This window comes from Poecilia reticulata, chromosome 7, assembly GCF_904066995.2.
Source record: "Poecilia reticulata chromosome 7, P_reticulata-male-v2, whole genome shotgun sequence".
Classification (NCBI taxonomy): Eukaryota; Metazoa; Chordata; class Actinopteri; order Cyprinodontiformes; family Poeciliidae; genus Poecilia; species Poecilia reticulata.
The window spans coordinates 31,864,569-31,888,178 of record NC_088836.1 but is presented as its reverse complement, the minus strand read 5'-3'; the positions used below and the strand labels follow the sequence as shown (position 1 = coordinate 31,888,178).

General features: G+C 50.3%; 1 protein-coding gene and 1 long non-coding RNA gene across 9 annotated transcripts; one reads left to right on the top strand and one right to left on the bottom strand.

The window, feature by feature from the left end:
• Positions 1-289: 289 nt before the first annotated feature.
• On the bottom strand, positions 290-23,552 carry LOC103460241 (membrane-associated guanylate kinase, WW and PDZ domain-containing protein 1). Of its 7 annotated transcripts, none has more exons than XM_081609444.1 (20): positions 23,109-23,534; positions 22,792-23,035; positions 22,508-22,624; positions 18,462-18,581; positions 17,643-17,816; positions 17,402-17,573; positions 16,665-16,735; positions 14,860-15,027; positions 14,482-14,651; positions 14,162-14,291; positions 13,901-14,072; positions 12,832-13,435; positions 12,153-12,219; positions 11,885-12,067; positions 11,547-11,798; positions 8,439-8,627; positions 7,887-7,957; positions 7,059-7,205; positions 2,755-2,893; positions 290-1,509 (listed from the first exon to the last, which is right to left on the bottom strand). In XM_081609444.1, exons 1-20 carry the CDS (start codon positions 23,148-23,150, stop codon positions 914-916), a joined length of 3,828 nt encoding a protein of 1,275 aa, XP_081465570.1. In that variant the 5' UTR covers positions 23,151-23,534; the 3' UTR covers positions 290-913. The 7 variants fall into 7 exon arrangements, with proteins under 7 accessions (XP_081465570.1, XP_081465566.1, XP_081465567.1 ...); XM_081609445.1 differs by adding an exon at positions 1,674-1,761 and having other exon boundaries at positions 1,415-1,509; positions 17,402-17,816; positions 23,109-23,538; XM_081609440.1 differs by having other exon boundaries at positions 17,402-17,816; positions 23,109-23,546.
• Positions 18,842-22,473, top strand: LOC145552338 (uncharacterized). 2 transcript variants are annotated; one of them, XR_014088364.1, is made up of 4 exons: positions 18,842-18,857; positions 19,020-19,052; positions 21,868-22,262; positions 22,369-22,473. It is a non-coding gene; the product is annotated as an uncharacterized LOC145552338 (long non-coding RNA). The 2 variants fall into 2 exon arrangements; XR_014088363.1 differs by lacking the exon at positions 18,842-18,857 and having other exon boundaries at positions 18,982-19,052.
• Positions 23,553-23,610: the final 58 nt, after the last annotated feature.

Here is a 23,610-nt window from a genome sequence, read left to right as displayed (position 1 = left end):
CAGGGGTCGCGGTACCTGCCGCCCCCCTTATTTTCACCCCTGGATGTAAAATGTTTTATCAAAGCCGTTTCAGATGACATCAACAATCAAAAGATGCTGAATATTCTCATTTTAATGAGATTAAAAGCTAAAGTTTTATCAGCCTGTTAGCTGGTAGCTTCACATTCTGCTGCTGCTGGCCCTTTAAAGACATTGTCGCCATGGTAACAGACCGTTCAGAGTGGTCCCTAAAGCCAGTCACTGGTCAGCGTCAGGATTTAACCGTTTAATGACGAACAGACACGATGCAGAATGTTTCCTTGGACTTTATTTGATAGAAAAGCTGTGTGTGTGTGTGTGTGTGTGTGTGTGTGTGTGTGTGTGTGTGTGGGCGTGGCCAGTGGGCATCATGGAGGAGCATGGCGGACAGACGACAGGAAACAAAACGAGGCACTTGTTCTGATCCAGCTGCAGGTCATCCTGTCACTACGGTTGCTATGGTGACGCTGGAGAACAGCTGGACCTGACATCAGTGTGTGTGTGTGTGTGTGTGTGTGGTTATGGCTCTGTTAAATCATCAGTTCCTCTTAAAAGCAAGCAGGTTCTTGTCATCTCTAATCATATCAATAATATATCAGATTTTAATAATCATGTCAGGATCATTTACACGTTACAAAAATAAAAAATCATTCCGGTTGTATTCACATGCTGACATACGGCCACCAGGGGGCGCCGTCGTTTGCATACAGACTGGAGGAACATGCAGCAGGCCCAGTTGCCACGGTAACCACAGTACAAGGCGGAGAGAGTAGTTAGAGTATTGAGGATGAGGCATGATGGGTAATGGGGTGTGGCTGCGTCAGCAGGAGGCGGGGCTTCTCTCAGTGGCCAATCACAGAAGCCCTTATGAAGCATAAACATCACTGCTGGCCAATCAGAGAGAAAGCTCGTCTGCTAAGTCCCGCCCACTGCGCCTGCAGCCAATCAGACCCTGAGTCAGCCGCTGTGGGCTCGGCTTCAGCCAGAGGTCCCGCCCACTCCCTGGCTCCCTCCTCCAATCAGATCGCTCCATGCTGGCTGCTGATTGGCTGACCTCCGAGAAGCTGGCTGGTGATTGGCTGTCAGACGGAGGCCTGTCATCACTCATGGGCATGAGGAAGGAGAACGCCACCTGCGGCGCTGCAGCGGAGCTCCCATGATGCTTTGCGTGGCTGACGGTGTGGCTCCGCCCCCTCAGCGCCTCCTCTGGCAGCGGGGAGTCCCTGGAGAAGCTCCTGCTCCTCCTCCCCTCTCTCACCGCCTGAGTCTTCTTCTTCTCCTCTCGTCTTCTTCTCCTGTTCATCTTCCTCCTCTCCTCCTCCTCCTCCTCCACCAGGTCCAGGTCCAGGTCAGGAGCTCCTGCAACTCCGGTCCTCCCCCCCCCACCGCCTCCTCTCCTTCGCCTGCCGAGGGAAGCGGTTGCCATGGTGACGGACTCCTGCTCCTGCGAGGAGGAGGAGGAGGAGGAGGGGGGGGCTCCTTCCTCAGGGCCTGATGGAGCAAACAGAACAACGTTCAGAACCAAAACCAGCTTGAACAGAAACATGTGACCTGATCACATGACTGAAGCTGGACTCCATGATGATGATGATGATGACGATGCTGAGGAAGAGATGGAAGGATGAAGACAGGAAGGAGGAAGCAGAGCTACCAACCGCGAGTTCTCGGTTCGTCCAATCACGTAGAAGCAGGGCTCGCCCTGCCTGGAGTTGGTCATACAGAGAGAGAGGCTGGAGAGCTCCACTGAGGAAGAGGAGGAAGAGGAGGAAGAGGAGGAAGAGGAAGAGAATGATATCGTTAGCTCAGCATCAGGAGCTAACAGGCTAACGTAAACTGAAGTCATAAAAACATCAATTAGATCATCTGATCCCGACTGGGTAAAACTCAGAGGTCCTTGATTCCTGGTTCTGATTCTGTTCAACACAAGCATGTCTGCAGAATCCAGACCAGAACCACGTGAACCAGAACCACTGGACCAAGATGGACGGTGCCAGAGGAGGAGGAAGCTGCAATTCCTCCTCCTCCTCTTCCTGACTGGATCCAACAGATTCAAACAGAACAAACATCCAGTAAACACCAGAAGAAGAAGAAGACCGTGTCACGCCTGCCATCTCCAGAGTGGCCACTAGGTGGCAGCAGACGGTTCTCTGCTGGGGGCGGAGTCAGTTTGTAGCAGAACAAGTGAGACACGTTTATCACCTGGGCTGCCGGGAATTGTTGACCGGAAGGAGGACGGGGCGTTTCTCGATTGATTTTTACCCAGAAAGCACATGGGCAATAACCGTGAGTGAAACGGTCACTGGGACTGACTGGTAAATATTCCATTGAGGGAAACCTGGAATGCGGCGTTCATAACAAACACGTGTTCATCTGCTCTACCGCTAGCAAACAACCGTAATGATTAAATAACATAAAAGTCAAGCAGTTCCCTAAAAGTCCAACAGATGGCAGCAATGCGCCATGCAAAACAAAACACCCAGTTTTCAGGACACACCTCCTGCTACAGAGCCCCCTGGTGGTTGAAGAAAAATCCACACATAAACCGGAAAATACAATATATGAAAACAATCTGAATGCTCTCTGGTATTGTTCAGGGGGCCGGACCAAATGTGGAGGCGGGCCGGATCCGGCCTGCGGGCCGTAGCTTGGGGACCACTGTTCAAGCTGGTGAACAGAACCGCATCGGCAGGCAGACAGGTGAGCCTCACCTGTCTGCCTCACAGTCTGGAGTCTCACCATAATCTGGGACGTATCCGTTGCCCTTCTTCAGAACCAGGTGGATCCGGTTTCCTCCTCTGCGGATCTGCTCCACCGCCTGACTGTGGGTCATTCCCGCCGTGCTGCCGCCGTTGATCTCCACCAGCTGGTCCGACACCTGCAGGACACAGGTACACACATTGATTGCCCTTTTGTCCGGCCCTCTGGTCACATCAGTACAACCTTCAACAGTTAGGGTGCAAATATTATTTCATGAATGAAACTAATCAGACTTTCTCTAAAAACTGTCAAATTACAGAAAAAATCTGTATTTCTTTCTGAAAAAATCCAGATTTTCCTCAAATTAATCTTCAAACACCAAAAACTTGAATGATCATTAAAATCCCTGCATCTTTCACACAAACAAACGTCAGACATTTTATCTCACTGATCCGACCACCAGGTGGCAGCATTTCTTGCTCCTGCTACTCTGCTGCCTCGGCTTCATGTCCAGCGTGTGTGTCGGTGTGTGTTGGTGTGTGTCTCTGTGTGTCTCTGTGTGTCGGTGTGTGTTGGTGTGTGTTGGTGTGTGTCTCTTTGTGTCGGTGTGTGTTGGTGTGTGTCTCTGTGTGTCGGTGTGTGTTGGTGTGTGTCGATGTGTGTTGGTGTGTGTCTCTGTGTGTTGGTGTGTGTCTCTGTGTGTCGGTGTGTGTTGGTGTGTGTTGGTGTGTGTCTCTTTGTGTGGGTGTGTGTTGGTGTGTGTTGGTGTGTGTCTCTGTGTGTCGGTGTGTGTTGGTGTGTGTCTCTTTGTGTGGGTGTGTGTTGGTGTGTGTTGGTGTGTGTCTCTGTGTGTCTCTGTGTGTCTCTGTGTGTCGGTGTGTGTTGGTGTGTGTTGGTGTGTGTCTCTTTGTGTCGGTGTGTGTTGGTGTGTGTCGGTGTGTGTGGGTGTGTGTCTCTGTGTGTCGGTGTGTGTCTCTGTGTGTTGGTGTGTGTCTCTGTGTGTTGGTGTGTGTTGGTGTGTGTCGGTGTGTGTTGGTGTGTGTCTCTGTGTGTTGGTGTGTGTTGGTGTGTGTTGGTGTGTGTTGGTGTGTGTTGGTGTGTGTTGGTGTGTGTTGGTGTGTGTTGGTGTGTGTTGGTGTGTGTTGGTGTGTGTCTCTGTGTGTTGGTGTGTGTTGGTGTGTGTCGATGTGTGTTGGTGTGTGTCGATGTGTGTTGGTGTGTGTCGATGTGTGTTGGTGTGTGTCGATGTGTGTTGGTGTGTGTCGATGTGTGTTGGTGTGTGTCTCTGTGTGTCGGTGTGTGTTGGTGTGTGTTGGTGTGTGTCTCTGTGTGTTGGTGTGTGTTGGTGTGTGTCGATGTGTGTTGGTGTGTGTCGATGTGTGTTGGTGTGTGTCGATGTGTGTTGGTGTGTGTCGATGTGTGTTGGTGTGTGTCGATGTGTGTTGGTGTGTGTCTCTGTGTGTTGGTGTGTGTCTCTGTGTGGTGTGTGTTGGTGTGTGTTGGTGTGTGTTGGTGTGTGTTGGTGTGTGTCTCTTTGTGTCGGTGTGTGTTGGTGTGTGTCGATGTGTGTGGGTGTGTGTCTCTGTGTGTGGGTGTGTGTCTCTGTGTGTTGGTGTGTGTCGGTGTGTGTTGGTGTGTGTCGGTGTGTGTGGGTGTGTGTCTCTGTGTGTTGGTGTGTGTTGGTGTGTGTCGATGTGTGTTGGTGTGTGTCGATGTGTGTTGGTGTGTGTCTCTGTGTGTTGGTGTGTGTCGGTGTGTGTTGGTGTGTGTCGGTGTGTGTTGGTGTGTGTCGGTGTGTGTTGGTGTGTGTCGGTGTGTGTTGGTGTGTGTCGATGTGTGTTGGTGTGTGTCTCTGTGTGTTGGTGTGTGTCGGTGTGTGTTGGTGTGTGTCGGTGTGTGTGGGTGTGTGTCTCTGTGTGTTGGTGTGTGTTGGTGTGTGTCGATGTGTGTTGGTGTGTGTCGATGTGTGTTGGTGTGTGTTGGTGTGTGTCGATGTGTGTTGGTGTGTGTCGGTGTGTGTGGGTGTGTGTCTCTGTGTGTTGGTGTGTGTTGGTGTGTGTCGGTGTGTGTTGGTGTGTGTCGGTGTGTGTTGGTGTGTGTTGGTGTGTGTCGGTGTGTGTTGGTGTGTGTCGGTGTGTGTGGGTGTGTGTCTCTGTGTGTTGGTGTGTGTTGGTGTGTGTCGATGTGTGTTGGTGTGTGTCGGTGTGTGTGGGTGTGTGTCTCTGTGTGTGGGTGTGTGTCTCTGTGTGTTGGTGTGTGTTGGTGTGTGTTGGTGTGTGTCTCTGTGTGTTGGTGTGTGTTGGTGTGTGTTGGTGTGTGTCTCTGTGTGTCGGTGTGTGTTGGTGTGTGTTGGTGTGTGTCTGTGTGTGGGTGTGTGTTGGTGTGTGTTGGTGTGTGTCTCTGTGTGTCTCTGTGTGTCGGTGTGTGTTGGTGTGTGTTGGTGTGTGTCTCTGTGTGTGGGTGTGTGTTGGTGTGTGTTGGTGTGTGTCTCTGTGTGTCGGTGTGTGTTGGTGTGTGTCTCTTTGTGTGGGTGTGTGTTGGTGTGTGTTGGTGTGTGTCTCTGTGTGTCGGTGTGTGTTGGTGTGTGTCGGTGTGTGTGGGTGTGTGTCTCTGTGTGTTGGTGTGTGTCTCTGTGTGTTGGTGTGTGTCTCTGTGTGTTGGTGTGTGTCTCTGTGTGTTGGTGTGTGTCTCTGTGTGTGGGTGTGTGTTGGTGTGTGTCGGTGTGTGTTGGTGTGTGTCTGTGTGTCTCTGTGTGTTGGTGTGTGTCTCTGTGTGTTGGTGTGTGTCTCTGTGTGTGGGTGTGTGTCTCTGTGTGTTGGTGTGTGTCTCTGTGTGTTGGTGTGTGTCTCTGTGTGTCAGTGTGTGTCTCTGTGTGTTGGTGTGTGTCGATGTGTGTTGGTGTGTGTCGGTGTGTGTGGGTGTGTGTCTCTGTGTGTGGGTGTGTGTCTCTGTGTGTTGGTGTGTGTTGGTGTGTGTCGATGTGTGTTGGTGTGTGTCTCTGTGTGTTGGTGTGTGTTGGTGTGTGTTGGTGTGTGTCTCTGTGTGTCGGTGTGTGTTGGTGTGTGTTGGTGTGTGTCTCTGTGTGGGTGTGTTGGTGTGTGTTGGTGTGTGTTGGTGTGTGTTGGTGTGTGTTGTTGTGTGTTGGTGTGTGTCTTTGTGTGGGTGTGTGTTGGTGTGTGTTGGTGTGTGTCTCTGTGTGTCGGTGTGTGTCTCTGTGTGTTGGTGTGTGTCTCTGTGTGTGGTGTGTTTGTGTGTGTGTGTGTGTGTGGTGTGTGTTTGTGTGTTGTGTGTGTGTGTGTGTGGTGTGTGTTGGTGTGTGTTTGTGTGTTGGTGTGTGTCTCTGTGTGTGGTGTGTGTTTGTGTGTTGGTGTGTGTGTGTGTGTCGGTGTGTGTTGTGTGTGTCTGTGTGTGTTGGTGTGTGTTGGTGTGTGTTGGTGTGTGTCTCTGTGTGTCGGTGTGTGTTGGTGTGTGTCTCTGTGTGTGGGTGTGTGTTGGTGTGTGTTGGTGTGTGTCTCTGTGTGTCGGTGTGTGTCTCTGTGTGTTGGTGTGTGTCTCTGTGTGTTGGTGTGTGTCTCTGTGTGTCGGTGTGTGTTGGTGTGTGTCTCTTTGTGTGGGTGTGTGTCGGTGTGTGTGGGTGTGTGTCTCTGTGTGTTGGTGTGTGTCTCTGTGTGTGGGTGTGTGTCTGTGTTTGGTGTGTTTTGTGTGTTGGTGTGTGTTTGTGTGTGGTGTGTGTTGGTGTGTGTCGGTGTGTGTTGGTGTGTGTGTCTGTGTGTCTCTGTGTGTTGGTGTGTGTCTCTGTGTGTGGGTGTGTGTTGGTGTGTGTCTCTGTGTGTTGGTGTGTGTCTCTGTGTGTCAGTGTGTGTCTCTGTGTGTTGGTGTGTGTCGGTGTGTGTCTCTGTGTGTCAGTGTGTGTCTCTGTGTGTCAGTGTGTGTCTCTGTGTGTTGGTGTGTGTCTCTGTGTGTGGGTGTGTGTTGGTGTGTGTCTCTGTGTGTTGGTGTGTGTCTCTGTGTGTGGGTGTGTGTTGGTGTGTGTTGGTGTGTGTCTCTGTGTGTCTCTGTGTGTTGGTGTGTGTCTCTGTGTGTGGGTGTGTGTCTCTGTGTGTTGGTGTGTGTTGGTGTGTGTTGGTGTGTGTCTCTGTGTGTTCTGTGTGTTGGTGTGTGTGTTTGTGTGGTGTGCGTGTGTGTGTTGGTGTGTGTTGGTGTGGTGTGTGTCTCTGTGTGTTGGTGTGTGTCTCTGTGTGTTGGTGTGTGTCTCTGTGTGTCAGTGTGTGTCTCTGTGTGTTGGTGTGTGTCTCTGTGTGTTGGTGTGTGTCTCTGTGTCTCTGTGTCTCTGTGTGTGTTACCTGCATCTTGGAGCTCCTCTGCGCCGGCCCCCCGTCCATCAGCCCCAGCACGTACAGCCCCATGTTGTACTCGCTGCCGCCCCGCAGAGAGAAGCCGAAGCCAGTGGGCCCTCGCTCCAGATCCACGCTGTAGAACCGGGTCTCATCCTGCAACAGAACCACAGAGGTTCAGAAAACATTCACAGGTCATCAGCTCCTCCCGTCCTGACCTCCGAACTTCTCTCATCTTTGCACTTGGCCACGCCCCTCTGCCTCTTGGCTCCGCCCACTTTGACAGAATGTTTATAAAAGTGTCAGAGGGGCGGAGCTTTGCTTGTTGCCAGGGGCGGAGCTTTACTTGTTGCCAGGGGCGGAGCTTTGCTAGTTGCCAGGGGCGGAGCTTTACTTGTTGCCAGGGGCGGAGCTTTGCTAGTTGCCAGGGGCGGAGCTTTGCTAGTTGCCAGGGGCGGAGCTTTGCTTGTTGCCAGGGGCGGAGCTTTGCTTGTTGCCAGGGGCGGAGCTTTGCTAGTTGCCAGGGGCGGAGCTTTACTTGTTGCCAGGGGCGGAGCTTTGCTAGTTGCCAGGGGCGGAGCTTTGCTAGTTGCCAGGGGCGGAGCTTTGCTTGTTGCCAGGGGCGGAGCTTTGCTTGTTGCCAGGGGCGGAGCTAAGCATTCAGACATTTTCTCTGGGTCTGTTTATTCTTTCTCTGGTTTTCTGCCATGTTTATTGATCTGAAACAGGAAGGAGGGCGGCGGCTCATTTCCTGCCAGGCGGTTTGGAATCACCTGCAGGTTTTATTGAAACGTTTTCAGACTGAACTCAGCTGAAAATCAGATAAATAAATGTGACCTTTGACCTCCCTCTGGGCCCTTTGACCAGCCGTCTGTCCGTGTCGAAGTCGGCGCCGTCGGAGGACGACTCTGTGGAGGAGAAGGATTCTGTTCCAATAATCACATGATCAATTCAAACAAATCGTTTAGGTGATTTTATGGTCTTTGCAGATTTGGTTACTTTATAATTCATTTTATTTTCTGCTTTGTTTATTCAGTGATAAATGTTCATCAAGATTTTATTCATCTTTGAGAAAGTTTTATCCATCAGCATCAAATCACATCAAACATCAAAACTATTCATCAGCGTTTCCCCCAGCGTATTATAAGCCTGGCGGGTCACCAGGCTAATCATTGCTTATAAGTCTTTTAAAAAGTCTAAATTTTTTTGCATTTTTTAACATTTTATAGTTGGCGTTGAGGTATTAATCTTCAATAATACATAATTATCAAGTGATATTCTCAAATTTCCTGTCAACTTTAAACTGAAAACATGACTGCTGCGCGCCCGACCACCAGGCTGGGGGAAACCTTGAGTTACCATGACAACCACAGACTGTGTGTGTCGTACTGCGGGCCACGCCCAGCCTCAGCGTGTTCCCGGCCCTCCTCAGGATCTGGGCCAGGTCCCGGTGCTGCAGCGCGGCGACCGGTCTTCCCTCCACCGCCTCCAGCCGATCTCCGGGTCGGATCTGTCCGCTGCGCGCCGCCGGGCTGCCGCGCCGCACCGTGACGAAGCGGTGCGACATCAGGGAGGACGCTACGGAGACAGGGGCGGGGTCAGAGGTCAAAGTGAGACAGAGCTGCACATGAACACGCCACGCAGCATCAGAAGCTCAGAACTGGACCGGGCCGCACCAGAATCAGGATTCACTTTTATCCAACTACATTATGCTAAGCTAAGCTAAACGAAGATAATGTAGGGAAACTAAAATAAACTAAAGTGATGAACATTAAAAAGACAAACACACACACACACACATGCACACACACACACACACACTCACACACACACACACACACACACAAAGACACACACACACACAGTCGTACGCTACTATCCAACAGGGGACATTCCATTGACTTCCATTCATTTCTACAGCCTAACCCTAACCCTTTTCCTAACCCTAACCAAAAGTCAATTCACACCTTAGTCCTAACTGCAACCCCTGACCCTAAAACAGGGTCATTTCCAAGAGGGGACCTACAAAATGTCCCCTCTTCAACGGTGAGTCCCCTGTTGGTCAGTGTAAAATGACACGCATGTCCCCTGTTGGATAGTTACACATGAACACACACATGCACACACACACACACACACACACACTCAGACACACATTCAGACACACACACAAAGACACACACTCACACACACACACACACACACACACACACAGACACACACACACACACACACACTCAGACACACATTCAGACACACACACAAAGACACACACTCACACACACACACACACACACACACACAGACACACACACACACACACACACACACACACACACACACACACACACACACACACACTCCAAATAGCTTAAGGGAGGTGAAAATATTTCAGGAATTCCAGATAAAGACTGAGGAAGAGGAGCAGCAGGAGGATGAAGGCCCAGCTGGGTTCCTCTGACCCGGTTCTGAGATGAACAGAGAAACTGGATCAGCGTTCTACCGGGATGGCTCCAGAACTTCATCAGAACCCAGATAAGGGGTGTATGAATATTTATGAGCCGGTCTGGAAATAAATCACTGCAGCTGTCTGATGAAGAGTCATCATCATCCTCACCAGACGATGCGAAGAACAAACAGAAAAAGAAAACTGATGACATCACAGTGCGGCCAGGGTCAAGGGTCAGAGCGGTTTCAGCTGACGAGCAGAACTGAAACGTGAGGCGTTAGAGATTCAGTCATCAAACCCTTTTCAAATTTTAACATAACTTTCACTTTTTTACATCCAAAGGTTCCAGCTGGAACCATTTTATTCACGTGTTTCTGGTACGACCATAAATCTGACGCGCAGCCACATCGCTAGCAAAGATGGAGCATCTTCTCAGTTCATGTCTGCTTTAAATGAGCTGATGCTGGAAAAGAAGAAAGCTGTTAGCCTACCAGAAGCTATGCTAGCCTAAAATAGCATCTCAATGCTAACATGTGCAGCTATTGCTAATGTTAGCACAGTCCATATTTCTAAAGAAACTCCAGGAACGATCAGAGAAACTGGAAGGGTGAACGATAGAACAACATAGAGCTGGAGAACAGATTAATAACTATAAACACCTGGTTAATAACTATAAACATCTGGTTAATAACTACAAACAGCTAATTAATAACTATAAATATCTGGTTAATAACTATAAATATCTGGTTAATAACTATAAACATCTGGTTAATAACTACACATCTAAATAATAACTATAAATATCTGGTTAATAACTATAAACATCTGGTTAATAACTAAACATCTAAATAATAACTATAAATATCTGGTTAATAACTATAAATATCTGGTTAACTATAAACATCTGGTTAATAACTATAAATATCTGGTTAATAACTATAAATATCTGGTTAATAACTATAAATATCTGGATAATAACTATAAATATCTGGTTAATAACTATAAATATCTGGCTAATAACTATAAACATCTGGTTAATAACTATAAATATCTGGTTAATAACTATAAATATCTGGTTAATAACTATAAATATCTGGTTAATAACTAAACATCTTTCATGTTCATCTCATTTGTTCAATAGTTTGGAATGTTGCTGATTCTGTTGATAAATGCGATTAATGAATTACAGACTCAGATTAACTCCAATAAATCCGTCCACCAGTTCTGTAGAACCCGACCTGCAGGACGAACCTGGTGGATGTTTCACTACAGCTGAAAGTTAGAGCCCAGTAGAACCAATCAGAACCACTTTGCAGCTGATCCAAAGCCTGACCGCTGCGGCCTCCCGTCCCCCCCGTCCTGAACTCACGCCTGGCGTTCCTGATGGTTCTCAGTGCTGACTGGATCCGGTCCAACATGGTCCAAAGTCCAGAGTCAGAACCGCAGCAGTGAGGCGTCCAGCCTGTCGCTGTAGCTCCAGCGCTGGGCGAGTCACAGCAGAGCGAGAGAAGCAGGCGGAGGGGGCGGGGCCTCGGCTGAGGGGCGGGGCCTCGGCTGAGGGGCGGGGCCTCGGCTGAGGGGCGGGGCCTCGGCTGAGCTCTGATTGTTGTGTCTGTGATGCGTTCAGGTGCTGATCTCAGCGTGGGACGCCTCACTAATCAGCCGTTTGGACCGCAGGGTTCTGTAGATCCTGTGGTGACGCTGCCCCCTGCTGGCTGAGGCCAGATCCTACATGGTCCTGATGACGGGCAGTACCAACAGGACCAGACCGGGCTCATCGAGTCTTTCTCCAGGAACTGGTCAGAATCTCAGGCCAACTGAATTTTAAATGACCAGAACCAGAACAGAACCAGAACAGAACCAGACGGCTTTGCTGGTTCTGTTTGTTTCATTTTAATCCAGTTTTTCTTGTTTTTGCTTTAGTTGTAGATTTTATTTTGTTTCTCTCCAACCTCCAGAGGAAGCAGCCATTTGTAAAAGTTTTGAACAGGACCAGAATCGGTCCAGAGCCAGAACCAGCAGATGACATCAGCAATGACATCACTCACCTCCGCTCACTTCCTGGGAGGCGATGACGAACCCGAAGCCTTCGCCCGGCCGCCTCCTCAGCTCCACTTCCACCATCTTGGCTCCACCTCTTCCGTCTTTGGCTCCTCCTCCCCGGACAGGACCGCCGCCGTCCTCCACGCCCTGAAGGTCACGGGGCTCCAAGGTCAACGTCACGGGAACCGAGTCCAGGAAGCTGGTGCTCTGGATGAGGGAGGAGACTGGCGGGCCGTTGGACGTCTGAGCAGGAGAACCTGAGGAGGAAGAGGACCAGCAGTGAGAAAACGAGGAATCAATCGATCAATCTCTCTCTAGCAGCAGCAGGTGGGGGAGGGGCTACCTTGGTGGGTCCCTGCAGGTGCCTCCAGGCCCAAACCGGCCTGGCTGAGAGGAGGCACTCCACCCAGGGGGGCATCAGTGGATGGCAGGTCAGCGGAAGAGGGAGTGGAGGGCGTGGTCAGGACGTGAGGGGAGGAGAGAGGCTTGTAGAGGTTAGGGGTCACGAGAGGAGAGGAGATGGGACCTGGAGGACAGAGACATCTAACTAGCTGGTGTTCCAGGATGAGTCACAGTGAAACACCAGACCTCGAGTGATCTGATCATCATACCTCCTCCTCGGTGCACTAGCAGCACCACCTCCCCCTGCTTGGTGTGTTCCTGCAGGACTCTCTGCACCTGCAGACAAAGCATGGCCGCCAATATCACTGCTACCATGGCTGCTAACACGGCTGCTAACATGGCTGCTAATATCACTGCTAACATGGCTGCTAACACGGCTGCTAACACGGCTGCTAACATGGCTGCTAATATCACTGCTAACATGGCTGCTAACACGGCTGCTAACATGGCCGCTAACATGGCTGCTAATATCACTGCTAACATGGCCGCTAACATGGCTGCTAATATCACTGCTAACATGGCTGCTAACATGGCTGCTAATATCACTGCTAACATGGCCGCTAACATGGCTGCTAATATCACTGCTAACATGGCTGCTAATATCACTGCTAACATGGCCGCTAACATGGCCGCTAACATGGCTGCTAACACGGCTGCTAATATCACTGTTAACATGGCTGCTAACATGGCTGCTAATATCACTGCTAACATTCCTGCTAACTAAATGTCTTTGTGACTTCTGCTTCCTCTTGGACCCTTCCTCAGCTCTCCTCGTCTTCAGAACCTGGAGCTTCAGGATCTCAGGTAGGATAGTTTTATGAATCTCAGGTTTGGTGCCTTAAGGTCCGTGTGTGACCTTAGCTGCTGGCCACTGTGTCGATGTTTCACCTGAGTGAAGCTGAGGCTCTGCACGTCGGCTCCGTTGATCTTCATCACCACGTCTCCGGCCTGCAGCGAGGGACACTGCCTCCGGTCCCAAACCCGCCTCACCACCGCCTGCTGACCCCCCTGACCTCCCGCTGTCACGCTGAACCCCAAGCCACCGCTCTCGCTGTGACCCAGAGCCACCGGGACCAGTTCTCCTCGATGCGCTGACCCCGGTGACCCCAGAGGCAGCACCAAACCCGCGGGCCCCCTGGAGGACGATGGGGTCAGCGCGTGGTTTGCTGGACAGCCGTTGAAGCCACAGGGGGGAACGTCTCTGGGCGGCGGCGCAGAGAAGGAAGTCTGAGGCATCTGTTGGCGCTGAGCGGGCGCAGGAGGAGGAGCGGAGGAGGAGGCGGGGTCACTGCTGCTGACGCTGAAGTCCTGGAGAAGACCCAAATCTATCTGGGTGAGGGGCAGCTTGGACAACACGTGGGAGGACGAGGAGACGTTGGGGAGAGTGGATGTGGACAGGTCGCTCTCTGAAGACTTGGAGCTCTGGTGCAGGAGGAGCGAGGAAGAGGAGAGGGCAGGGAGCGTGCTGCTGTTGTAGCGAATCAGAGAAGACCTGTGAGGAAGAGGAGGAGGAGCATGAAGAACGAAGAGAACAAACAACAAAGTCAACGATGCTAAAACCAGTTTACCATCAGCTGAACACCAGAGAAGAAGCTGTTAACCATGCTACGCGTTTAGCAGTAATTTATTAAAACTAATGTCAAAGCTGCTAATGCTAAATAAGGCTAATGCTGACACTGTTAGTGCTTACGATTGCTAACCACGATAAAACTAAATGTTGCTTATAGTAAACAAGGCCAACACTGATGCTAAACACTTTTAATGCTACAACATTGGGATGTTGCTAACACCTGAAACTGCTAATAGTCTCACTGCTAAGGTTGTTAACAAAAACACCTGACATTTACAAATAAACGCTGCTAATACTACTGTCATGCTAACAGCTAATAACAGCACCTAAAACACATGACACTGCTTTTCTCTAGTACAAGCTACCAATGCTAACGCTAGCTCTGACCTCCGAGTTCCAGTGTTCGATTGACCGCCATCAGAGTCGCTGTGACTGGGTGGAGTCCTGTCTGCGTAGGGAGGCGGGACCTGCGACGCCTCCGGGGACGTGGGGGTCAGAGGTCCAGCCAGGCCATTTGTCATTGGCTGAGTGGCATAAGAGGGCGGGGCTTGTGCTGGACCTGGAGACAACCACAACATTTCAGAACTGACCGCTCTGAATACACACACACACAGATGTTGGAAGGTGTTTGATCAGAAGAACCAGAACTGAGCCGGTGTTGGTGACGTCCGGAGCGACGGCTCTGACCTGCCGTGCTGCCGTTGGCGTCCAGCGTCCGGCTGAAGGTGAGCTGCGTCAGGCCTCTGCTCTGGCTGGAGGAATCGCTGGGAGTCTGAGGCTGAAAAGCAGAACAAACATTACACTGCGGAAACCAAACAGACCCTGAACGCACCATTCTACATGGTGTCTACATGCAGGCTCAGATTATTGTTTATAAATGATAAATTAAACATAAATAAGGAATGATTTTTGCTGCAGATGAATCGCTGAAGTCTCTGGTGTGCAAGCAAAGCGGGTCGCGGCAGTACCACCTCCAGGTTCTGTTTGGGACAGCCGTCCGGGTTGTAGAGCATGGGGTATCCCCTCCTCAGAACCACATCCACACTCTGACCCATCGGCACCGCCTTCAACATCTCCACCACCTCCTTGTGGGAGCGGCCCAGCACACAGCAGTCATTGATGTAGACCAAGATGTCCGCTGCAGAACCACCACACACAAACGGGTCAGCTCAGTGGTAGACGTTCTTACTGGTTCTGACTGGACCTTCTTAAACAAAAGCTTAATTAATCTGCCCTGAACCTGCTGCAGGTTTCCTGTTAACACACCTGGTTGTTTTGCTGCTGGGCAGAATTTCTGCCTCTGAAACCAGACTGCCTTACTGCCCTGTACCTGGTCACACATTTACCTGTACTGAGAGTGGGCGGTCCTCCAGGTGTGACGCTGTACACCTGCAGAAACTCCTGAGGGCGACTTCCTCCGACGATGTTGAAGCCAAAACCTCGAGGACCTTTGGAGAGCCGGGTGTGAATGGAGTAACCTCTCAAATGGCTCGGCTGGTCCGTGAACTCTGGAACTGTAAGCAACAGGAAGTATAGCTCCAGACAGGAAGTATAGCTCCAGACAGGAAGTATAGCTCCAGACAGGAAGTATAGTTCCAGACAGGAAATACAGTTCCAGACAGGAAGTATAGCTCCAGACAGGAAGTATAGCTCCAGACAGGAAGTATAGCTCCAGAAAGGAAGTATAGCTTTAGACAGGAAGTATAGCTCCAGACAGGAAGTATAGCTCCAGACAGGAAGTATAGCTCCAGACAGGAAGTATAGCTTTAGACAGGAAGTATAGCTCCAGACAGGAAGTATAGCTCCAGACAGGAAGTATAGCTCCAGACAGGAAGTATAGCTCCAGAAAGGAAGTATAGCTTTAGACAGGAAGTATAGCTCCAGACAGGAAGTTTAGCTCCAGACAGGAAGTATAGCTTCAGACAGGAAGTTTAGCTAGAGACAGGAAGTATAGCTCCAGACAGGAAGTATAGCTCCAGACAGGAAGTATAGCTCCAGACAGGAAGTATAGCTCTAGACAGGAAGTATAGCTCCAGAAAGGAAGTATAGCTTCAGACAGGAAGTTTAGCTAGAGACAGGAAGTATAGCTCCAGACAGGAAGTATAGCTCCAGACAGGAAGTATAGCTCCAGACAGGAAGTATAGCTCTAGACAGGAAGTATAGCTCCAGAAAGGAAGTATAGCTTTAGACAGGAAGTTTAGCTTCAGACAGGAAGTATAGCTCCAGACAGGAAGTATAGCTCTAGACAGGAAGTATAGCTCCAGACAGGAAGTATAGCTCTAGACAGGAAGTATAGCTCCAGACAGGAAGTATAGCTCTAGACAGGAAGTATAGCTCCAGACAGAAGCTTAGATTCAGACAGGAAGTATAGCTCCAGACAGGAAGTATAGCTCTAGACAGGAAGTTTAGCTTCAGACAGGAAGTATAGCTCCAGACAGGAAGTATAGCTCTAGACAGGAAGTATAGCTCCAGACAGGAAGTTTAGCTCCAGACAGGAAGTATAGCTTCAGACAGGAAGCATAGCTAGAGACAGGAAGTATAGCTCCAGACAGGAAGTATAGCTTCAGACAGGAAGTTTAGCTAGAGACAGGAAGCATAGCTCCAGACAGGAAGTATAGCTTCAGACAGGAAGCATAGCTCCAGACAGGAAGTATAGCTCCAGACAGGAAGTATAGCTCCAGACAGGAAGTATAGCTCCAGACAGGAAGTATAGCTCCAGACAGAAGCTTAGCTTCAGACAGGAAGTATAGCTTCAGACAGGAAGTATAGCTCCAGACAGGAAGTTTAGCTCCAGACAGGAAGTATAGCTTCAGACAGGAAGTATAGCTCCAGACAGGAAGTTTAGCTCCAGACAGGAAGTATAGCTCCAGACAGGAAGTATAGCTCCAGACAGGAAGTATAGCTCCAGACAGGAAGTATAGCTCCAGACAGGAAGTATAGCTCCAGACAGGAAGTATAGCTCCAGACAGAAGCTTAGCTTCAGACAGGAAGTATAGCTTCAGACAGGAAGTATAGCTCCAGACAGGAAGTTTAGCTCCAGACAGGAAGTATAGCTCCAGACAGGAAGTATAGTTCCAGACAGGAAGTTTATCTATAGCAGACTGTAATGCTCCACATGCTGAATGAAAAATAAAGAATGATGATTCTCTACGTTCTGCGGTGGACGTCGTCTCTTTGCTCTGCGTTCGAGGATCCACCCAACTGGTCGTCTTCGAGACATGACTGAAAAACAGAAAAACATTTTCTTCATCTATGACATCATCATCATCTTCATCATGTTTGATGGTAAACCTGTAATCCAGATCTGACAGTGAGGAAATGAAGCTTCGCGTCCTGACGGCTCGGTGGGCAGCGCGGCGCTGAGGAGGCTCCTGGTCCGTTTACTGGTCTGAATGGTGCTTACTGGGATCAGTGGTGTGGACCTCCTGCCATCACAGCGCCCCCTTGCTTTACTCCATATTAAACCTTCTGGGAACAGGCTGCAGTGGCGCCCCCATGTGGTTCAAATGTTCACTTTGAAGGTGTTGTGTGATTCTGCATTTGCAGTAGACGTGGCCAGATGGGCAGTTACCCAGGGCGGCATTGATTTGTGGACGCACATGATCAGCTGATTAACTGTAGGAGCTAACGGTCATTAGCGTCAGCTTCAACTGGTTTAATCTGGGAGAAACATCTAAAACAAGGTGGCACTGCAACAACAAAACTAGCTCAAACGTCTAACTGGTTCCCTCTGGTGAGTGGGGCTGTTGCCCCCTGCTGGCGGAGGACCAGGTGTGACTGGGCCGGCCCTCATCCAGGTCCAGCAGCCGCCATGTTGGATCCAGTAATGAACCAGACAATTCAGGTAATTAGGTAATTGGTTTGATTGACTATTGACTGGTTTCTTACTTGATGTAGTATGGCTCTCCTGAGTCGCTGTAGGCCAGCTCCCAGTTCTCAGGAAGTGGAGGTCCTCCTCTTCCTCTTCCTCTTCCTCCGGCTCCATTCTCCATTCCCTCCCGGCTCCCGACTGTCGAGTCCCACGATTGGCTGAGCGGCAGCGCCGTGGGCGGGGCTGAGCCTGCGGAGAGCGGCCCTGTTGCGACCCTACCTGGCCTACGGCGGTGGGCGGAGCTTATCTGCGCCCTACCTGCCGGCACGCCGTCGTCCTCGCTGTTGTCTCCTTCCTCCACGGCTTTCTCCAGATTGCTCAGAGACTTGCTCCGAGTCCGGAAGTTCCTCAGCAGGTTGCGGTGTTCCTGGTACGTGATTGGAGGGCTCTCCGGTCCGATGTGGACGGGGCGGGGCGTTCCATAGTAGTTCCCTGTGATTGGATGAAAACAGGGCGGGGTCAGGCGTTTGGCGCCACCACGTTACATCATCGTTCTATTTTATTGGTAGAAGAAGGAAGTCGTTCCTCTCCACTGTCGCCTCATGCTTGTTCAGGAGGAAGGAACAAGTGGCTAGCTCCTTAGCTTCATTTACACCTGGTAAGACCCCGATTACTGGGTCAGAGGTCAGAATGAGGCTGAACTGAAGTCAGGGTTGCAGTGACAGTAACTGGATCTGAATGATTCTGAAATCTGAACTGGACCTGCCGGGTCAAAAGGTCATCCTTCTAGTCCTGAGGGTTGGGAACACTGGGATGCTCACAGCGCCCCCTGTAGGACATCACAGTTCCCCCAAACTGCAGCTGGAAGAGAAGCAGCTGTTTGTATTTCAGTTCTTTAATCCCGGCAGATTAATATGCAGCGGTGGTGATTCTAATGCACCTTCGTGTGTGTGTGTGTGTGTGTGTGTGTGTTGGGCTCTAGGTTTCTGTTCTGCAGGTTTCCAGGATTAGAGACTAAATCCTCTTATTGTTTTGTTTCGCAGAAAGACAGAAGTCCAGCTGCAGCAGCGCTACATGCTACCTGCCTTCTTAAAGGGCCGGTACACCAGTTTCCCTCCCTGCGGTTGGTTTCCATACCTTTGAATTTGCCGCTCTCCAGCAGCGCTCCGGACTCCTCCAGAGAGAAGAACTCCTCGATGGACACAAAGTTGTAGTCCACACCTGAGATCTCGCCGTCCCGCGGCTGCCGGGTCGTACCTGCCCACAGGATGCCGGGAGGTCATCAGTTGTCATGGTGATCAGACTCACTGACAGATGTTCACTCAGTGTAAAGAACTGTAATCTGAAAGAGGTCTCACTCTGTCTGATTTTCATGAAATCTTTATAAACTGAGCTGCTTCACATTCTATGACCTCAGATTAAATCTGAGTTACATCAGTACAGAATTTAACAGGGAGCATCCAGGTGTGTTTAGTGTGTGTCCAGGTGTGTGTTTAGTGTGTGTGTCCAGGTGTGTGTTCCATGTGTGTCCAGGTGTGTGTTTAGTATCTGTCCAGGTGTGTGTTTAGTATCTGTCCAGGTGTGTGTCCAGGTGTGTGTTTAGTATCTGTCCAGGTGTGTGTTTAGTATCTGTCCAGGTGTGTGTCCAGGTGTGTGTTTAGTATCTGTCCAGGTGTGTGTTTAGTATCTGTCCAGGTGTGTGTCCAAGTCTGTTTAGTGTGTGTCCAGGTGTGTGTTCCATGTGTGTCCAGGTGTGTGTTTAGTGTGTGTCCAGGTGTGTGTTCCATGTGTGTCCAGGTGTGTGTTTAGTGTGTGTCCAGGTGTGTGTTCCATGTGTGTCCAGGTGTGTGTTTAGTGTGTGTCCAGGTGTGTGTTCCATGTGTGTCCAGGTGTGTGTTTAGTGTGTGTGTGTCCAGGTGTGTGTTCCATGTGTGTGCAGGTGTGTGTTCCATGTGTGTCCAGGTGTGTGTTCCATGTGTGTCCAGGTGTGTGTTTAGTGTGTGTCCAGGTGTGTGTTCCATGTGTGTCCAGGTGTGTGTTTAGTGTGTGTGTGTCCAGGTGTGTGTTCCATGTGTGTCCAGGTGTGTGTTTACAGTCATGGCCCAAAGTTTTGAGAATGATTCAAATGTTAATTTTTACAAAGTCTACTGCTCCAGGTTTTATAATGGCACTTTGCATATAAACTGCAGAATGTTGATCAGCTCAATAGTAATTAGTTGCAAAGTCAATATTTGAAAATGAACTTTATCCCCCAAAACTCATTTCAGCTGCATTAATACAGGTGTTGATGAGGACAGGGCTGCAGATCCATCTGTCATGGTAACTAAGAATGACACCACTGGACCCTTTAAAGAGGCTGGTGGTGGCATCATGGTTTCTCTCTGTGAAAAATGTTACCTCTAAAGAAACATCATCATTGCACTGCTGAACAACGGCCTAACAGGGAAGAGCATCTGGAAAGATTCACCTCAGTCAACAATCTATGGCATCATCAAGAACTTCAAGGAGAGAGTTGGTGCCAAAAAGGCTCCATTGGTGCCAAAAAGGCTCCATTGGTGCCAAAAAGGCTCCATTGTTGCCAAAAAGGCTCCATTGTTGCCAAAAAGGCTCCACTGTTGCCAAAAAGGCTCCATTGTTGCCAAAAAGGCTCCATTGGTGCCAAAAGGCTCCACTGTTGCCAAAAAGGCTCCACTGGTGCCAAAAAGGCTCCACTGTTGCCAAAAAGGCTCCATTGTTGCCAAAAAGGCTCCACTGTTGCCAAAAAGGCTCCACTGGTGCCAAAAAGGCTCCATTGTTGCCAAAAAGGCTCCATTGTTGCCAAAAAGGCTCCACTGTTGCCAAAAAGGCTCCACTGTTGCCAAAAAGGCTCCATTGTTGCCAAAAAGGCTCCACTGTTGCCAAAAAGGCTCCACTGTTGCCAAAAAGGCTCCATTGTTGCCAAAAAGGCTCCACTGTTGCCAAAAAGGCTCCATTGGTGCCAAAAAGGCTCCACTGTTGCCAAAAAGGCTCCTGTTGCCAAAAAGGCTCCATGGTTGCCAAAAAGGCTCCATGTTGCCAAAAAGGCTCCATTTTGCCAAAAAGGCTCCATTGGTTAAAAGGCTCCACTGTTGCCAAAAAGGCTCCACTGTTGCCAAAAAGGCTCCATGGTTGCCAAAAAGGCTCCACTGTTGCCAAAAAGGCTCCATTGTTGCCAAAAAGGCTCCATTGGTGCCTAAAAGGCTCCACTGTTGCCAAAAAGGCTCCATTGGTGCCAAAAAGGCTCCACTGTTGCCAAAAAGGCTCCATTGGTGCCAAAAAGGCTCCACTGTTGCCAAAAAGGCTCCACTGGTGCCAAAAAGGCTCCATTGTTGCCAAAAAGGCTCCACTGTTGCCAAAAAGGCTCCACTGTTGCCAAAAAGGCTCCATTGTTGCCAAAAAGGCTCCACTGTTGCCAAAAAGGCTCCACTGGTGCCAAAAAGGCTCCATTGGTGCCAAAAAGGCTCCACTGTTGCCAAAAAGGCTCCACTGTTGCCAAAAAGGCTCCATTGTTACCAAAAAGGCTCCAGGGCGCCCAAGAAAGACCAGCCAGCACCAGGACCGTCTCTTAAAAGTGTTTCAGCTGCAGGATGGATCGGGCTACCAGCAGTGCAGAGCTTGCTCAGGAATGGCAGCAGCAGGTGTGAGGGCGTCTGCACTGTGAGGCGGAGACTCTTGGAGCAAGGCCTGGTCTCAAGGAGGGCAGCAAAGAAGCCACTTCTCTCCAGAAAAACATCAGGGACAGACTGATATTCTGCAAAAGGTGCAGGGAGTGGACTGCTGAGGAATGGGGTAAAGTCATTTTCTCTGATGGATCCTCTTTCCGATTGTTTGGGACATCTGGAAAACAGCTTGTTGGGAGAAGACGAGGTGAGCGCTACCACCAGTCTGGTCTCATGCCAACTGTAAAGCATCCTGAAACCATTCATGTTGCTTCTCAGCCCAGGGAGTCGGCTCTCTCACGGTCTGGCCTAAAAACACAGCCATGAATAAAGAATGGTACCAGAATGTCCTCAGAGCAACTTCTCCCAACCGTCCCAGAGCAGTTTGGTGATGAACAAAGCCTTTTCCAGCATGATGGAGCACCTGGCCATAAAGCTGATAACTAACTGGCTCAGGGAACAAAACAGAGATTTTGGGTCCATGGCCTGGAAACTCCCCAGATCTTAATCCCATTGAAAACTTGTGGTCAATCATCAAGAGACGGGTGGACAAACAGAAACCTTCTGACAAAATGCATTGATTGTGGAAGAATGGACGTCCATCAGTCAGGATGTGGTCCAGAAGGTGATGGACAGTAGGACAGGGAGAATCACAGAGGTCCTGAAGAAGAAGAGGGGTCAGCACTGCAAATACTGACCATCTGCATTAACTCATTCTAACCGTCAATAAAAGCTTTTGTTACTCATGATGGTATTTCTGTATGATGAAAACATCTGACATGGAAACCAGAGGGCAGCTGATCAGGTGAAATATAATATTTGTGTCATTCTCAAAACTTTTGGCCATGACTGTAGTGTGTGACCAGGTGTGTGTTTAGTGTGTGTCCAGGTGTGTGTTTAGTGTGTGACCAGGTGTGTGTCCAGAATGTGTCCAGGTGTGTGTTCAGGTGTGTGTTTAGTGTGTGTCCAGGTGTGTGTTCAGGGTGTGTCCAGGGTGTGTCCAGGTGTGTGTCCAGGTGCGTGTTTAGTGTGTGTCCAGGTGTGTGTCCAGGGTGTGTCCAGGGTGTGTCCAGGTGTGTGTCCAGGTGCGTGTTTAGTGTGTGTCCAGGTGTGTGTTTAGTGTGTGTCCAGGTGTGTGTCCAGGTGTGTGTCCAGGTGTGTGTCCAGGTGTGTGTTTAGTGTGTGTCCAGGTGTGTGTCCAGGTGTGTGTCCAGGTGTGTGTCCAGGTGTGTGTTTAGTGTGTGTCCAGGTGTGTGTCCAGGTGTGTGTCCAGGTGTGTGTCCAGGTGCGTGTTTAGTGTGTGTCCAGGTGTGTGTCCAGGGTGTGTCCAGGTGTGTGTCCAGGTGTGTGTCCAGGTGTGTGTCCAGGTGCGTGTTTAGTGTGTGACCAGGTGTGTGTCCAGGTGCGTGTTTAGTGTGTGACCAGGTGTGTGTCCAGGTGTGTGTTTAGTGTGTGTCCAGGTGTGTGTCCAGGTGTGTGTTTAGTGTGTGTCCAGGTGCGTATTACACGGCACAGCGCGCAGGTACAGGTTCTCCCTGATGAGCTGCTGCAGCTGACTGTCCATGGATCCCGGAGTGAAACACTTGCTGAGGTACAACCTGAGGTCTTTACACAGAGAGGAACCTGACAACCAGACAGGAAGTGATGTCACAGTGATGTCACACATGTATCCTTACTGTTATTCCTGCTCAGACGATGGAAGCGACTCAGGAACGTTAGAGACAGAGTTCCTCTGTTTGGAGCTGGTAGACATGTTTTAACTGGGCTGAACCAGAACGTCATCATCTCACCTGGGAACACAGTCTTGATTCTGATTGGATGAGGACAGGAGTTCAGGACTCCTCGGACATCGCCCAGCGTCATCCCCAACACCGGCGTCCCCCCGATCTCCAGGATGATGTCACCCACCGTGGCCCCGCCCCCCGGAGCGGCGGTGACGAAGGGAAACTCCCCATAATCAGCTCCGCCTCCGATGGCCAGACCCAGCTCTCCGGAGCCGGCGCCGGCGCCCAGCGGAACGAAGCTCTCCTGGACCTGCACACAGGAAGCCGGAGCTCAGGGACAGGCAGTCCAGACGCTGAGCCCGGGGTCAGAGGTCAGGCCGTACCTTGGAGCGCCAGTGGAGCTTCTTCACCGTGGCTTTAGACATGGCCGCTGAGCTGCAGACAGAGGGAACAGCTGGTTACTGAGCATGCTCAGTACACACTTCAGCATCGCGGTCCGGCCGGAACCAACGATCTGCAAGAGAACTGTTCGGATCAGACAACTGTTCAAATCGGAGAACTGTTCAGAACAGTTCCTAACTCAGAACCCGACCAGTTGAGTCATATTTAAAGCTGCTGACCTTTGACCCCTCCATCAGTCTGCAGATCATTAACAGACGGAACAAAAGGGGACTGGTTCTCCAGGTTTCCACTGATCCAACAGAATTGACCCAGTTGGAAACCAGTCCATGTTCTTCCAGAACCATGGAGAGACCAACAGACTGATGAACAGAACCAGGACCAGAACCTGAACAGAACCAGAAGCTGCAGAATATTTGGTAGAAGGTCCTAAGGCAGCACCTGTCTGCCTAGCAGACGGTTCTGGTTCTGGTTCTGGTCAGTCTG